The sequence below is a fragment of the Nymphalis io genome, chromosome Z (genome assembly GCF_905147045.1).
Source record: "Nymphalis io chromosome Z, ilAglIoxx1.1, whole genome shotgun sequence".
NCBI classification, from domain to species: Eukaryota; Metazoa; Arthropoda; class Insecta; order Lepidoptera; family Nymphalidae; genus Nymphalis; species Nymphalis io.
The window spans coordinates 639650-657256 of NC_065918.1; the positions used below are offsets into that span (position 1 = coordinate 639650).

At 32.9% G+C, this 17607-nt stretch overlaps 1 protein-coding gene across 1 annotated transcript in view; it reads right to left on the reverse strand.

Moving 5' to 3' along the window:
• The window catches only part of LOC126780582 (otoferlin-like), a 57359-nt gene that overhangs the window by 25881 nt on the left and 13871 nt on the right, over positions 1–17607 (reverse strand). The window contains exons 3-6 of the mRNA XM_050505179.1: positions 5520–5622; positions 5177–5414; positions 3545–3737; positions 3004–3066 (exon numbers count right to left, since the gene is read on the reverse strand). Coding sequence (XP_050361136.1) covers positions 3004–3066; positions 3545–3737; positions 5177–5414; positions 5520–5622 — 597 coding nt within the window. The remainder of the gene's footprint in view (positions 1–3003; positions 3067–3544; positions 3738–5176; positions 5415–5519; positions 5623–17607) is intronic.

A 17607-nucleotide genomic window follows, 5' to 3' on the forward strand; every position in this document is an offset into this window, starting at 1 on the left:
CTAATCTAACTGCTTCAAATTATATCTTTATTTATTAATTGATACCCTGTTACACCCGATTTCCTTCAGAACAGGCTAATTTAATCACTGATTGAGAAATCTTACTATTTCAGTTTGATTGTTTTTTTTTTTAATTTACAAATAGGAATGAGACATGTACAGGCTGTTTATTTGATTTTAAATATTAATAAATGAATAATTAATTCATTCCTGAGTGTATTTGCATCTCACGTGCGTTGATACATAGGATTACATATTACTATACTATTCCTAATAATAGTATTACATACAATACTATTATTAGGATCTAAATAAGTGGAAATGTATTAAACGCAAGAATTAAATGAAATGCACGACGGTAGTTGGAAACGGCTTAGTCGAGTGTAGAACGGAACCTCGGCACAACTGTCAAGAATTACAGCTGAACTATGGTTCTACTTAATTGGACAGAGAATCGCCGAAATCATAAAATACGAACAGAAATGATCATTAAAACTGATGTAAAAAATATTATTTTTATATTACCTAAGAAAAATGTTATAGGCCATACTGTAAATTCAACTTCAATTTATGCTTTATTCACTTTACTCAAAGTAGGCTTTTACAAGCACTTTTGAAGCCTTTTAGGTTAGGTTAAATGCTATCCAATGACTTGATGAGTTTTTTTGTTACACTTTCAGGCCTTAACTATTCAACCGTTTATTGCAAAAATTCGCATAAACGTGTCAAGGTTATTGAAAAGGACAGGGGGTAATATCTGACCCCACCCCATCTAACGCGAAAACTAGTTTAATATAAAGCTACTAATCATTTAACATAAAACAAGTCATGGAAAACATCATGGAGCCACAGTAACCTTCAAAACTGAAGAAAAGGAATTTGACCCAGTCACAAGTATTTTTCTGTGTTACCTTTAAAAGTAATAATGTATTCGCAACAAATTTTAGTTTAGTGTAAAAAATATACTTATATTCAAAACAAATATTACCAAAAACAAAACTTTTCCAAGAATGTCGCTTTTTATAAAAAGAAACAGTTCCTTGATTGCTTTGCCTAATTGGACGACAACAAACACCTCACGTCTTGTTCTCCTCTACTGATTAATCTCACGCTAACGACGGCTACATGCAACAGCGTTTGTTTTTATATCCTTTGTCCAATTTTGAGAAACTGCTAATATTCTACAATAAAAAATACGTATTTATTTAAATATACCTATCGATAATATGTATATTATTTACGCTAGGATTAAAGGCCAACCTGGGATCTGAACCCATGACCTCGGAATCTATCGAAAGCGGCCTTAGCCAAGCCAATAGACTAATGAGGCAGTCATTGAATAAAATAGTGGGTGGGTGGGCAAATTTGGACATGCACCAGTATGTTTTCAAGTTCTTAATTTTTGTTATAAATTTTTTCGCCTTTGTCGAAGGAAAACATTGTGGAGAACCTGCATGGGCTGGGTGAAATTCTGCCACGTATTATGAACTATAAGTGGATTGTGAACTAGGCTTTAGTCCTAGTAGGTTTTAGGCTTAGTAGTTATTGTTAAGAGGGGAGGTGGCCTTTGCACAGCAATGGGATATTTTCAGTCTATTAAATAGAGCGCCAAAAAATTAGATCAATTGTTTCATTAAAAACATTGTGAAGAAACCTATATGTGTCGGATATAAATCTGCCACATGTGATTCCACCAACCAGCATTGGAGCAACGTGGTGGAATAAGTTCCAAGATAAGAGAAAAGAAGAGGAGCTCTGCTCGGCAGTGGGATCTTTTCAGGTTGTTACTGTTAAGAATAAGTTATAGTCTGTATTTATTACTGCAAAGCTAATAAAGTTGTAACTAAAAGGTATCATGCGGAATAAAAATAATTATCTATAAATCAGGTCAATGTCCTTGGGACTACCGGGTTTTGGGTAATAATTTATGAACACAGCACCAAGGCAGTGAGCGCCTTATTACGGGTTTAGATTGTGAGGTGAATAAGTCATCGTTACTCGGTCATCTATTGTGTAAAATGCTGATTCTGCTGTAAAGCTTATTATACCACAAATTGTGGAAGATTATAACTTAAGATAGAGTATAACTTAAGCAATTTAAGCGACACGTAATATTATAAATTATTGTAGCTATTGCTATCATAATGAAGATTCTAGGAATTCTAGGAATCCCAATTATGATATCCATGTTCAGGGTAATGTACTAATACAAAATATATGTATACATATTTGAGAGGCCGACCGATTCTCGTTAGATTGATAGATTAAGCTATTATATAATATTACTTTATTGTTTCTTTCTTTGTGTATGCTCTTGTTTCGAATTGACCCAAGTGGCTTTGGGCGGGGGGATTGTGTGTGCGTGTGCCCGATGGGGCAACAATCTCTGGTTCTCTAAAATGCGTTCCTCTGAAGGGGCACCCCTAACTATCATTAAACGCTGCTTTACTTTTATACATATTATGATTTAATATTTAAAAAAAAGCACTTAATTAACCATTTATAATATGAAATTTGAATAAATTTTGGCGGTTGGAAAATGAAACAGATAAATTACTAATACCATATTCCAAGCTTGCAATTCCTACTGATCTAACTAATAACGATGAACGAGCAAAAATTGTGACTAAATTTCAAAACGATGTTTGTTTTACAAGTTGATTTTTATTTCATTTTGATTAAATTTGATTACATTTATTAGAATAGTTTTGTTTTTGTTTAATTATATTTTTTTCGTAGATATAATATATTTGTCAATACAATTGTTCATTAAATATTGCAAAGCATTTTCTTATTTGTAAGTGATATTAGCCAAATACAATACATACTTAAAGATCGCTTGCGTTTTATAATTCATTTTTGAATACTAGACGTTATCATGTTGCTGATGTTACACGAACGCTTAGCAAACTGAGTTGAGCATTTTCGCATTGCTTTCTATTTACGGTACCTACATTTACTAGAAATTATGTGTTATTATATAATTTATTGTCTAGACCTTACCGTTATAACTATGATCGTGTCCAGCAGAACTAACGGTGGCATGTGATGGTCGAATACGAAGTACTGTTGACAAAAATAAATGTTAATAATATTGTATTTATAAGGGAGTGTAAAAACAAACAGATTGAAAATGTGCCGTCAAAGTCATCGAAGCGTTAAATTTTGTTGTTGAAATCCATCACGCTTAGCATTTGAGCTCATTTTGAATGATTTCTAGTCTGGACCATAACTGTTTTTAAATTCCGAACTGTCATACAACAAACCTAAGTTTCATAAATAATGTATTTATAAATTCAGGATAATGTATTCTGATGCTTTGTGACGTCGACAATTAGCCTAGTAACATGGAATCCCTCCTTTGTTTTCTGAGCAGTACCAACAAAGTGTGCATTAATCCTTTCTTAATTAGAGTAATGGGTCTGACTATCCACACTTCAGTAAAGCTGTGTTTGTCTGCATGTTACCCCTAATCTTAAAAACAAATGCTTTGAGCGGTCAAATCTGCAAAATATAAAATGTAGTTATACTGGAAGATACTTACTTCGTTGTAATATGGACAGTTTGTGCTCTCCTTAACGCTTGTGAATTTGGTCATTTCGCCGACTTTAATCATAACCATCGGGTCCATGTTCAGGCCAGCCAACTGCCTAGCCTCAATTATCGTGATGCAGACTTGAAAGTCTTCAGACTTAAGGGCCGCTTTTTCAGATGTATCTTCTATCATAGCACGAATCCTAAAAAAAATATGATTATAATAATGGAACTTTCCTGTATATTTCCTAGTATGTGATCTGTAAAATAACGTCACACCTTTGGAACATTTATTTAACAGCAAATAGTCTCGGGTAGATTATAGACAAGATAAAATTGGTTCTGTAGAATAATAACAATAAGAGCTATTGTTGTTTTGTCTTAATTGTGTTAGAGTTAACAAGGCGATCAGCCTTCGCTTCAGTTGGCAGCTTAATTATTTGTTCGATAGAAAAACCTTACCCTTTCTTCGTTCGATTAATTATATAATGTTGTTTCGTTCAGTATTATAAGGCTACATGTAAGGTATCGCTTGTTATTATTAGCATTAATATGAGCGGTACTTATAAGTATTTTAATTTCAGAGAATATCGAGCAGTGCCACATTAACAGACTAAGTAAATGTCCCACTTTTACTTGTACTTTATTTACTTACGAGACTTTACAGAGAACAAAAAGGATAATATTTACTTTAAAACATACTCTAGCGATTCGGGAATATCAAAGTGAAGTATATTTTTATTTTAAAAACGAAACTATGTTTCTATTTATTTTACTCCATATTTATTTAATCGTTTTCTTTGATAAATATATTTTCGATAATATTATTTTCGATAACCATCACTATTGTTTTTTTTTTGATTTTCAACTCAGCATGACTGTTATTTTCGGAATTGTGCTGACGTCTCCAGCAAGATGGCCGAGGCACACCCTGCTCTGCTCTGAAGGAAAAGATTGAAGCTTCTCCTCGAATAAAGAATATGCCTTAGCTCTATAATTCGGACATAAAAACAGTACAGTAAAAGAACAGTAAATACTTACATGCTCTTTGCTCTTGAAATAGTAGTAGGTAAGCGGGGTTGTGAAGTCTCTATTAATACATTATCATCAGACGATAATGAGGTCTGGCTCATCCCTCTTTCCATATCAGTGGATGTTCCAGGCATGTCCAAAAGGAGCTGCCCATCATCACCTGTGCTACGGTGCCGGCGACCCAGACGCATAAAACTTCTCATTGCGCTTAAAGCTGATTGTTTGGCTGACTGCTGTCGTGCTATGATTTCGGTCTTACTACCCAATGACAAGCCCCGACTGTAAGAAAAAATAAATTGATCAAGACTTTGCTAACTTTTATAGTAATCCAGAAACAACTCACTGATAGTATGTGATTATAAAATAAAATCTTATACCTATTTTCTATTTCTTGTATCTATTTATCTTATATTTATTTTTAAGCCTACAAGAAAAAAAGGGAATAATTTTTAACACAGTTTTTGTTTTATGGCTGTGACAATATTTTTAATATGCTCACATAATACTTCTCTTTTATTACTTATTTTTATACTTTATTACTAAATATTGATTGTTCTTTATACGTACGTTTGTATGACTAATAGTAAAGGCTACCAAATTAAATGTTTACCTTAAAATACGTTTCCCGGCCCTTTTCAGTCTGCGCGTACGCGACTCTCTCAGATCTACAGAGATTTTGGCGACATCTTCCTTTTTCATTTTGAAAGATGTCTCCAGAATTTCTATGTTTTTCTGGAGACTTTCTAGAGTATTATCATCGTCGCCGTCAGATTGTGGCGCGGAACTCTGTGAGGAGGGGCCCGGGATAGCAGGTGGTATATTATTCTGTGAGGATCCCCTTGAAGAACCTGGTTCGGACGAACCTCGACTGATATGAACAGACGGGATAGTGTGTGGTGGTTGTGACGAGCGTACCCTTTGAGGTGGTATCTGGGGTAACTGAGCCCGTGTACTATGCCGCGGTGGTAATTCGACAACACGTGGGTTGATTTCATGTTCATGGGTACGTATCGTCGTATCCGGTGGTGTGTAGATTACGTCCATTTCGATACATGCCTGATAAAGAAAAAAAATAGTGAAACTTAATAATTTTTAAAAGTAAAATTTATTTTAAAAATATAGCAAGTGTTTCCTTAATTTTCCACTTTTATTTTATCATTAAAGGTAGTGTTTTTCCAGCTCTTAAAAGTATTCAATAAAATTATCTATCAAAATCGACCATAAGTAGGCGAAGATATCAGGTATCGTACTCGTATACACAATATCACAATGTGACTTGTACTGTACTTATACTTTCATATTTTTTTTTCAATGGGTCCGTTTTTGAAATTCCATTCCATTAAATAACTTTGGTTTCCTTATGGGTAAAACACCCTCACCTAATTGCAGTTATGTAATATCATAGAAGACACGTATCATGAAATAATGGAGTGTGCTCGAAACGAAGCTGATAGAATATATTTTTTACGTTTAATTAATTATTGCGGAGAGGTGGGGGCATGTAACAGTGTCCTCGCTGACCCAACATCAGAACCAGCGAAAGTTTTGTACAAGCTAGTGAACGATCTTATTAAGAATGATGTAAACGCTATGACATGAATGATGTAATTAAGCAATGTGAAAAGTTTAATGTTCTGTAAGCACTATGAGGGTGGCATTTTCTTCAAGAAAAAACCCTCTTTAAAATAAATGAAATAAAAAAAAAAAAACAAAAATAGGCTTGCAATTTCGTAATATAGTTTTAAGATAAATCCTAACAGTTTTATTAACGATTTATACTTTCGGGTGCCTATTTATGGTTGAAACCGAGGCAGTAATAATGAATGAACGGTAGCTCCCATTTGTTCCTATGCCCTGCTCTCGGCGAATAAAATATTTATAATCATATATAATAACTCTTTGAAGCACAAATAATATATTTACATTATGTACTACTAGTGGTAGCTTATATAGCTACAATTTCGCTAAAACACAAACAAACTTATACAAACAAATATATATATTATTCGTATATTACCAAAAAATTGTTACTATTGGCTAATTTAAAATGACAATTTTTTTTTTGTTTTGTTGAATCGGCTTATCAGGAATTGAATTGTCAAACGTTATAACTTAGTCCGGGAATTCACGAGAGCCGAAAATTGTATTTCAAAACAAAATCACGTTAAGAACATTTCGTTTATTTATAACATTAATAAATTATATTAACATTAAAATATAAAAGCATTTTTTAACATTGTCGAATACTAACCTTAATATTATCACTGAGGGTTTCGGAATTTAAAATATACGATGGCCTATCCAGGTAATCTGAATTGGTCCTATCACCAGAGTTTTATCGAAATCGAATCTTTAAAACTACAGTTTTGTACCAGATTTGTATTTATTTCGATATAGATTTATCCCATTATGATTTTAAAAACAAAAAAATACTAATTTATTTATTTATTTATTTATTTAATTTCTTGATGAGGAAGCCAATATTATATACTAAGAAATAAATTTTCTTAATAAGTATATAAAAATAGTGTTACAAAGTATATACCAATTACAGCTAAACTTAACATTAAATAGAAGTTCTTGCTCAAATTGATCAAAAACTGACTATTGAATAGCATTATGATCTAATAAAAAAGTTTTAATATTTCTAATGTAAAGTTAAATATAAAAAAAAAATATTACACGTTTTTATTTTTGAATCCGAGATATTCAGGGATTAATACTCCATAAATGCTCATACAACTACCTAGTGCGAGTATAAAGTGACAATGAAAAGCAATTTCCCATTTCCTAAATTAAAAAAAAATATATGAACCTCCATACTTACTTTTATTATATAAAATATTTAATCTCTCTTAGGGATGAATTTTCAAAAATACCTTCTTACTCAACCTATGTTATATGTCCATCTCAATTATTCGAACACGTCAAAATTCTCTTACTGAGAGTCACGTTGCCTGACAGTTAAATCGTGTAATATACATACCGTTTCGTAGAATGTTAGCAACCGTCCACATTTAACACTGGTCATATATCTGTGTTACAAGTTAGCTTTTACTAATGCAAATGAAATGCTATTTCTGGATATGTCAAAAGCAAGTTCCATCCATTTAATGTCCTGGATTTTAACAGTTGGAATATATAATAGTGGCAAACAGCCTGTAAATGTCACATTATGTAAATTTCCAGAGCAGTCAGGAGGACTGCTATGGAGTATTTCTCGACATAGATAACCAATAAAGGTTTAATCATAGGATCTCTGGGTCAAGTACACATGTGGCAGGACAGCGCAAATTATGCAAGAACGTTAACTCAGTAGTGCATGCTTGGAATTGAACTCGCGATATTGGTTGAGATTTATGTATCCTGAGCCTTCAACTGGCGAAATTTCTTCAAAAATTCTAGTAATAATCGTACGTTTGATATAAAAAATAATTATTATTTAACATTAATAAATGGAATGGACTACGTAGGAGTATGTATTGTGGAGTCCGAAAAATTAACTATTTATCCGGCAACAAATTAATGGGCGAATGTAGGGCGTGAAAATAGAGTATGTGAATAATTTGGGACTCCTGGGAGGAAATCTCGTTCGAAATGCAGTTAGTCGTGAAAACTGGTTATAACTTGAAAATTACAAATTTTATCTTTATGACCACACTAGCGTAAGAGTGATAATGGGGATTAACATCAAAATTGTGATTAATATATGGTTGGCCGCCCGCAGGTCAGGTCGTAGCAGTATCAGCCCTGAGTCTGTTTTTTTTTTTTTATAAAATAGGAAGGCGGACGAGCATATGGGCCACGTAATGGTAAGTAGTCACCAACGCCCATAGAAATTGGCTTTGTAAGAAATGTTAACCGTCGCTTACATCGACTATGTGCCACCAATCTTGGGAACTAAGATGTTATGTTTCTTATGCCTGTAATTACACGGGCTCACTCACCCTGCAAACTGGAATACAACAATACCAAGTACTGCTGTTTTGCGGTAGAATATCGGATGAGTAGGTGGTACCCATCCAGACGAACTTGCACAAAGCCCTACCACCAGTAAAGTTGGAAGTTTGAATACTTTCCGAGGTACTTCCGTGTCGAGACAAGGAGAAAGCACGTAAAGCCGTTGTTTTTCCTGCACACACACTTGTGCACTATAATGTGTCCTGTGCAATTGGCAAATCTCTTTTGAGATTGGTCGTCTTGGCCAAAGTCGGTCAAGTGGACATCAACTTAAGTTACAAATAATTTAAAACTCCCACTGGATTTGCACTGTTTTAAGCCTTCGGTTCAGATTCAAAATATATTTTAATCAATGGATCTCCTCGCTTAGCTTTATATTGAAACTAAATTTTATATACGTCATTTTGCTCTAACCGTAGCAATATACTAATAAATATTTACTTCGATATCAATGTTGCCCCATGAGAACAAGGGACGCTGTATTTTTCTAACAAATTGACAATTATTTTGGATAAAAATAGCCCTCGGTTTATAACTGAGGCTCTTTATATGGACCTACATATTTCAAAATCGAATATCGAACTGTGATATAATATAACTGATTACAATAAACATTTAAATAAGTATGTATATGTTAAGCAAAATTAAAAATAACTACCATACAGTTAATATATTATACAGTTAATATATCGTTGGTTATTTATAATATATATAAATATTATTTTATTATGTAAAACTAAATATTTATTATGTAAAACTAAAGTAACGCCCTGTTAATGTTCCATTGCCGGGCTAAGGCCTTCTCGCCCTTTTGAGGAGAAGGCTTAGAGCTTATTACACCACGCTGTTCCAATGCGAGTTGGTAGAATACACATGTAGCATAATTTCAATAGAATTAGACACATGCAGGTTCCTTTACCGTCAAGCACGAGATGTTTTATAAACACAAATTAAGCACATGAGAATTCAGTGCTGCTTGCCCGGGTTTGAACCCACCATCATTGGTTAAGATTCACGCGTTCTAACCACTAGGCCATCTCGGCTTTTTGATTAATTATTATGTAAATCAATGATATTCATCTTTTGTTTCTCGCGTGGTGTATACAATATCGAATAATAATAACGATACAGTAACATTGAATGCTTCAAAATTCATCATTAACGAAAATAATCATACCCGATTGTCTGTGAATTTTGCATTATACAATACTGTTAATTAGTTTTTGTACGTGCATGAACTGAAAACCTTACTTATGAACATATTGTCTATTTCTGTCCACATTGATTTGACGTACGAAACAATCAAAACTTAAACAACACTTATATACATAAACCCGTTAATTTCTAATAATTATTCGATGATCAAAAAAAAAACATTACAACGGCTGTTCAAAAAAAAAAAAATGTCACAGAAGCAACAATTGCAAATTATTTATGCATGCATTAAGTATGCACGTCGCATTTCACACAAACCAGGGACAATATGATATGTGACAATATTAAGTACAATATAGCAGTTTAATACAATTTTGATATTGCTCTACCCGCATGAATCATGATGGCATATAATTAACATTGACACTTCAATAGGCTATTTAACGCGAAGAGTTTTTTAAATCGGAAGGCTAGATTTTGACATTAGCGCGATCAATGAGACAACCTCTTCAACTTTATTATATTATGCCCTAGTTAAGTTCGCTTTTGTTTGTGTTATATATATTTTTATTATCATGTATAAACCCATCGCAGGGCATCCTAAACGGATAACTTGAAAATTTTTCATCGTCACTATGAAGTTCTTTACACGGCAACTAGGCTTTTAATTTTAACAAAGTTAAGTAATAAATAAAAAAATTATATTTTTAATATTATTATTAATTTTTATATCAAGATTCATCAAATCATTTAAAGATATAATTGATGGGAGAAATATATTAGTCTCTCCTCTTATATTTCTCGTCGGAGATTTTCCAAACCATCTTGTCCTCCTGTACTTATTTCTAGTTTTTAATTAAATTTGGTCAAAACATCATCAGATTTATAGATACTCGGATTCAATGTAATTTTTTGTTATCATTTTCATATTTCGTTTTATGTATTTTATTATAAGCGGTAATTGTTTATCTGTCACAAATTTTACATATTCCACAAATATAAAAAACGATTTACTTATATATTTCAATTTGAAGGACATGAATATATAAACTTGAATTTGAAGCTAATTTTTGGGTCGCTTATGCTGAAGCGCAGCATTTTCCACTGCCACAGCCCTTTGTTTCTCAGACATGAGACAGGTTCTATGTCAGACTTAGCGTGAAACAAGCTTCATTTAATGTATTTACTAATTAATTTGACCATCAATTATGAAGTATCTAGAATAGCTTTATGAAATAAATAATTAATAGTATTAATTTCAATTAGAAATTGTACGGTACGGGCGATTTATTTATTATTAAGAATAATAAATAATTGATTAGATAACCTAATTAAATTTTGATGGGATTGAGGATAAGCCAGTAGCTGTTTACAACCAACACAAACTCGTTGGCGTTTTTTTTATATGACTATGTTATTTCATTTTGCTTTTGGCTTTTATTAACCTTTTAAGCGTTACCAGACGGAAGCTACAGAATCTGCCTAGAAATTTAAGCCATCGCGGCTCGGAGTGACTCCAGACCAGAGGGTCTCCTAGGATATCGTACCAGAATGGCTTAGAACGTGTTCAATATGCTGGTACGCTCTACCATTTGTAGTAGTTCGAAGAAGTGAGAAGTAGTTCCCACTAGTCTTCGTTTAAGTGTGAAAAGTTTAATGTTTTCCCTAAACACACTTTTATACTCATTATAGAACATTATGTGCTCCGAGAAATGCTTATAATGAAATGCCCCTTTACAAAATTACTTTGTGGGGTACATCGTATGATGATGAAATATTTAAAAATATTTAGCATAAACTTTATAAATATAGGGAAAGCCTTTTTCTGCAACAAGTTTCTTGGCTTACGGCCAATAAATATTCAACAGAGTATATTTAGATTTACCTTTACAATTTGATGAAAGCGTGTGTATGCAGGATACCTGTTGATAAAGACAAGGTCGCAGAAACGATTTTCGCTTAGAAAAGTATAGGGTCGGTTATACCAATGTTTATTTTCAAAAAGATCAGATAAGTTTATGTCACTAGTTGTATGAGTTTCAACAAATTTAACAAGTCTGATTTATGTATTCGAGGATGGGGTCTAATTTGAAATAAAAAACGTAATCATGCACTAAACGAATATTTTATAGTAGCAGGCTACCCATGTTTTACTGCTGCCAAAAACCTTGTTTCCTCATAAGGGCATTTGAAGAATAATATAATGTCCTCCAGACCGATTTATTCTGCGGTGGCCAATCTCAAGAGAGGTTAGCCAACTGCGCAGGAGATATTATAGTGCACAAGTGTGTGCACAAAAACAGGTGCACTCTATTCCCTAGCTCTCATAATCTGATGAGACGGCAATCCGACACGACCGGAAAGAATTCGGGCGCAGGACCAACGGCTTTACGTGCTTTCCGAGCTAAGGGAATGTACACACATCCAACTTCCAAACTCCGGGCTGCTACTGAGAATTTTCTGACAGAAAAACTAAATAAATTTCTGTGGCCCGACTTGGGAAATGACCCTAGGACCTCTGGGTCTAGGGCCTTACATCTAACCACAAGACCAACGACCAACGAGGCAGTCAATTTGAAGAATATTACATTGAAAGAATAATAATTCGCTAAAATTGTACAATATATCCGTGTTACACGATATTTTCGTTTAATCTTGGGCATGAGATAAGTTACAGGCTCGTAACACTTTTCAAAAAAGTCGCACCGAATTTATTTAGTAATATTAATTAAGATGTCGTTCAATTGGTTTCAATTCAGAATAATTTAAATTTTAAATTTAACAAATTTTTTATAATTTAATATATATATAGTACACGCAATGACTACGATTAAATCGAGGTCAGTTTATTGTAAAGCATTGAATTCCTCTTTATGTAACATTCATACAATGTATCTAGCGATTCGAGAGCTCTGATCAAACAAGACCTGTTGAACCTGCCATGTGCACACATCAATTGTTGGAAATCTCCTATTGAAGTACATACATATAAACCGATGTCAACGCATATACTATTTCTATTTACATGTGCATTAAAGTTATATAAGAGGAAAAATATATAATTATGTGACACGTGATAAGTCAAAATTTAAAGCCTCCAATTAAAAGAATTAAGTTAAACCAGTTCGCAGTTGCTCGTTAATACGAGTTGCATTGCAGTATAGTCCATTGCAGTATCTATAAAATGAAATCTACGCCGAAGTTATGTTTCAAATACTGGTGGTGCTATGCGTTACCGTGATATTACTTACCGCCTTAGCCTACTAAGGCATCTAGGTGGTAATCTCGCCTTCTAATAAGTCATTCTACCGTCATACAGCATTTATATTGCTGTGGTAGTAATCTGTGCAATTTCGAGAACAGATGTCGCCATATATTGTCTTCCGCGTTTCGAAGAGCACTTAAATCTTAACATTCCTAATACTATGTCCATAATACACTCATATTTGCAAACTCTACTCTACTCTACTACTTATCTTTTTTTTTTATTTAGTCCACAACACTGACTACAATTATACAATCAACCATGACATACAATAATACATTTAACTGAAAATATTTACAATTGAGTCTTCTCGATGTGGACATTACATGCTTATATGAGGGCTTAAAAGCAAAAAAAAAATACATTAGCTAGTAATTACAGCGTAACATTGGAACAAACATAAGAAAACTTATAAAAACTATCACCTATAAAATAAAAATAAATAACTAAAAAGCAAAACAGAACTAAAAATTAACCCATTTGTGTAGACATTTTCTTTTTAATGGCCCTGATATTATCGTTAAAGATATCTATAGTATCTCTAAAACAGTTAGTAAAAGATAGCATTCTATACAGCAGACCATGCTGACCAAGATTTCTTCTTGTATGAGGCAAACAAAACGTCTTGCGATTCTAATATATAATGATTACCGTACTGCTACTTCTTCTATTTTTGTTTTGTTTAAAACTAAAACTGTTAAGTCAATCATAGGAATATATCGGTCAAAGAAATGTAATATTTAAACTCTGAAATTCAATTTTATGCTTCAAATATTAGATCGGATGCGCCAGTGCACTCCCGGGACTCATGGTAACTTCATTGAGAGTGACTTTAGTATCTGATAAATATCATTAGGAAGGCGTCCGGCTCAGGGCTCCGCCGGCATTATATCTGATATAACATTTTATTAACTGACGTTAAAACAGTTTGTGTAAATTGATACTTTTGACCTATTATTCAAAATAAATTATAAATAATTATAATACAAATACTACATCCATTTTTAACTATTTCATTATCACAAGCAGAAATCGATATGCTTTTGTGAACAGGTCATGTGACTCTTAACCGAAAATCTTTGATCAAATCCGGGCGGGAGCTGAGGTTCTTACCTTAATTTTTTGACTTTCATTCGCTCATTTACGGGATTTTTAGTTTTAAGGTTATGCTTTTTTGTTAAAGCTGTGAGATGTTCTTACAAGTTATGGTTACGGTGTTCAGTGGAGGAGACCAGCAACTCTATTTGCCAAAACTGGGGTGAACTGGGGTGAAAGCCTCTAGCTACTAAGCCAACAAGACAATCAAACAATTTAAGCTATAATTGCTTGTGAAAGACTTATAAATAATTTATTTAGAGATTTCCTCAAACGTGAGACCACGTTTAAATGTTCCTATATGATCCTAATAAATATTAAAATTAGTAATTAATGTTTTGTATCTTATATAGTTTGCTTATACGCTTCTACGAGTGAAAATTTTGTCAATGTTTTTTCTTCTAAAAAATAGGCTCGTGATAATTTATATTTACTAAGCATAAGCATTCTATACGTATAATACTAAGGTCTTAAAAAGTAAGACTTGACGTAATATTATTAGCTTTTAATCAACGTATTGATTTAAAAATAATAAATATTAATGTACTCAGAAAATCGTATAACAACAACAATTAAACAATAAAAGTTTTTTCTATTTAATCGTCAAAAAATATATTGTCAGAGAACATTTTATAATGGCATGCCATGTTTAGTCGTGGGTCTTATACCTTATCTCTTTGAGATCGTGCCAGATTGTCATCCCAGTAGACTCCGAGAATAAGAGAACAAAGGGTGGACCTGATGTTTGATGTTTGCACACACACTTGGTTACAGTCCATCCGTATTGGTCGCAGACGCGGTGGTCATGGGTTCAATTCCTAGGTCGGGCCAATAAAAAGTTATTGGGGTTTTCTGTCAGAAAATTCTCAGTAGCAGCCCGGAGTCTGGAAGTTGGAATTGTGTTCACTCTCTGCCTCGGAAAGCACGTAAAGCCGTTGGTCCTGCGCCTGAACTCTTTCCGATGGTATCGGATTGCCATCCCATCGGATTATGAGAGTTAGGGAATAGAGAGTGCACCTGTGTTTGCACAAACTTGTGCGCTATAATATCTCCTACGTAGTCGGCTAATCTCCCTTGAGATTGGCCGCCGTGGCCGAAATCGGTCTGGAGGACATTACTAATAAATTACTAATAATACTCATTGCATGCATATATATGTATTTGTACAACCAATCATATACAGAAATGATCTAATTCTAAGCCCGTCAAAGGAATATATTAATAATAAATTCATATATCCATTAAAACATTATACGAATGAATGAAGATGAATATTCACTCATCATTCGTTTAGGTTTTCGTAGCGTTACTTTAAACAATAAGGTGTTAATTTTAAATTCATAGTTTGTAATGAAAGTTGGAATAATTAACGTGAAAATAATATGCGCACAAAGCTATTATAGCTAGTTGAACCTCTGCGAACAAAAATAAACATTAGTCGAGTTATATTCACGCAAATATAAACTATAAGCCATTGGCACAGCTTCTAGATTAAACTAAATGATAATTATACCACTATATAATATAGTAACAATCCTCCTGCAGTCACGCAAGAACGAAGGTGTTTTTTTATATGGTCATGTTGACACGCAAATATTGAGATATGTTTTTGCAACGTGAATGCTTAAAATAATATATTTGAACGATTCTTTAAGGATAAAGTTACGGCGTTAATTAATTTTGTTTGTTTGTAAATAAATATGTTATTTGGTTTGTATTTTTCATTGAAGCAAAATAGATAACAACCTAATTTGTGTGTGTGTGTGTGTGTATGTAAAAGAAAATATAAAAGGAAAAATATTTTCCATTTAGTGTTGATAAGAAAATCGTAAGGAAATTCTGTAACAGATTTATAGTGGAATAGAGCATAGGTATAAGCTCCAAACCTTATTTGAAAGAAGAAATGGCTGTACCGTATGATTATGTATTTAACTTAAATGCCTCGAGAGCTTAATTACCGACTTATAAGACTGCGAATCTTAAGATCCTCGGTTCAATTGGGCCAAAGAAAATCTTTAAGGTTTTTCTGCCAATATATTCGCAGAAGCATCGACAATTTGAAAGTTTTGAAGCTAAAAATTGTCATAAACAGAATATTATCCATGAATTACTGACAAATACTTTGTAATACGGATTAATGTAGAACCCCGTCAATCACAATTAAATCTAGTAGCGAGTCAAGCACGACTCAAGTAAGTTCACATCTAAGTAAATTAACACACTACTAAACGAAAAAATACGATCGTAGCTTTTCATTGCTGTGTCGTACGAGTGTGTTAGGATTTTAATTTCGTAGGAATAATATAATAAACTATTAATTATTATTAAATCATTTAATTAAAATAATAATGTAACGCAGTGTAAATTATATACTGGGATTTATCGATTTTACGGATATCATTGATTTAATACATAATATAAAGATACATTATGTTTTACAAGTGGGTTTTTTATATGTTTGTAATAGAAATACATTGGTTATTATTGTCGGATAATCATTCGATTATTAATTGAATAAAAAATTTGAATTAATGTTGCCTTGACGAACAACGACAAATGAATTATATTGTTACTTAAGAGACTTTGCCATTCCGCCTTATAAATGTGCTTTGAAGCAGAGATAGCTTAATAAAATAAGAAACTAATTCGATAAACGCCCAAACTACTTCTGAATGGGCTGTTCGCCAAGTCCAGATGGCGAGACGATTGGCGCAACAAGTGTTTGAACAGTAAAGGAGCTTTCCTTTCATTAATCACTTAATATCCTCAAATATCCAAAGAAAACCCGAGTATTTATAAAATTAAGTATGTAATTATATTTATATTCTTGTAATATAAAGTATTCTTTTAAATTTGATCTAAGCACATATATTTAGGACGTATGCTTTAAAGTTGTTTTAAAATGAAAAATAAAAACTCAAAACAAAACCAAATTGCTTAACCTAAAATAATAATAATACACAGGTGCACTCTCTATTCCCTAGCTCTCACAATCCAATGGGACTGCAATTCGACACGACCGAAAATAGTTCAGCCGCACAACCGACTTTCAACTTCCAGACTCCGGGCTGCTACTGAGAATTTTCTGACAGAAAAACCCAATAAAAGAGTTATTGGCCCAACGCATAAGTATGGCCGTTTAGTTAGATACGTAGGCTACTGTTAAACAAAACTTTATTCAACAATCATTAATATTAAATATGAGGTAGTTTACCTCGTATGTAATAATATACTATTTACAAATAACTTAAATCAGCGCGATGCTATGAATTCTAACCGTTTTAATATCCCGTAAAGTAATATGAGCGTTGTTTTCAATTACGAGTACTTTAATTAGAAGTACGGTGAGTACCGGTCTTTTATAATTGTTTTATTACTGTCTTTTGATATGAAACATTTTTCTCCGAAACATTTTAGATAATGAAAATAGTTGGGTCATGTCGTTCAAATTTATGTTATCTCGATTTCTTATATTTTTTGGTAACATACATAGTTCTTGTACTAATAACAATTGAAACTGTACCTAATTATAATCGAATGTTAATTCGCTTTAGAAAACAAACATT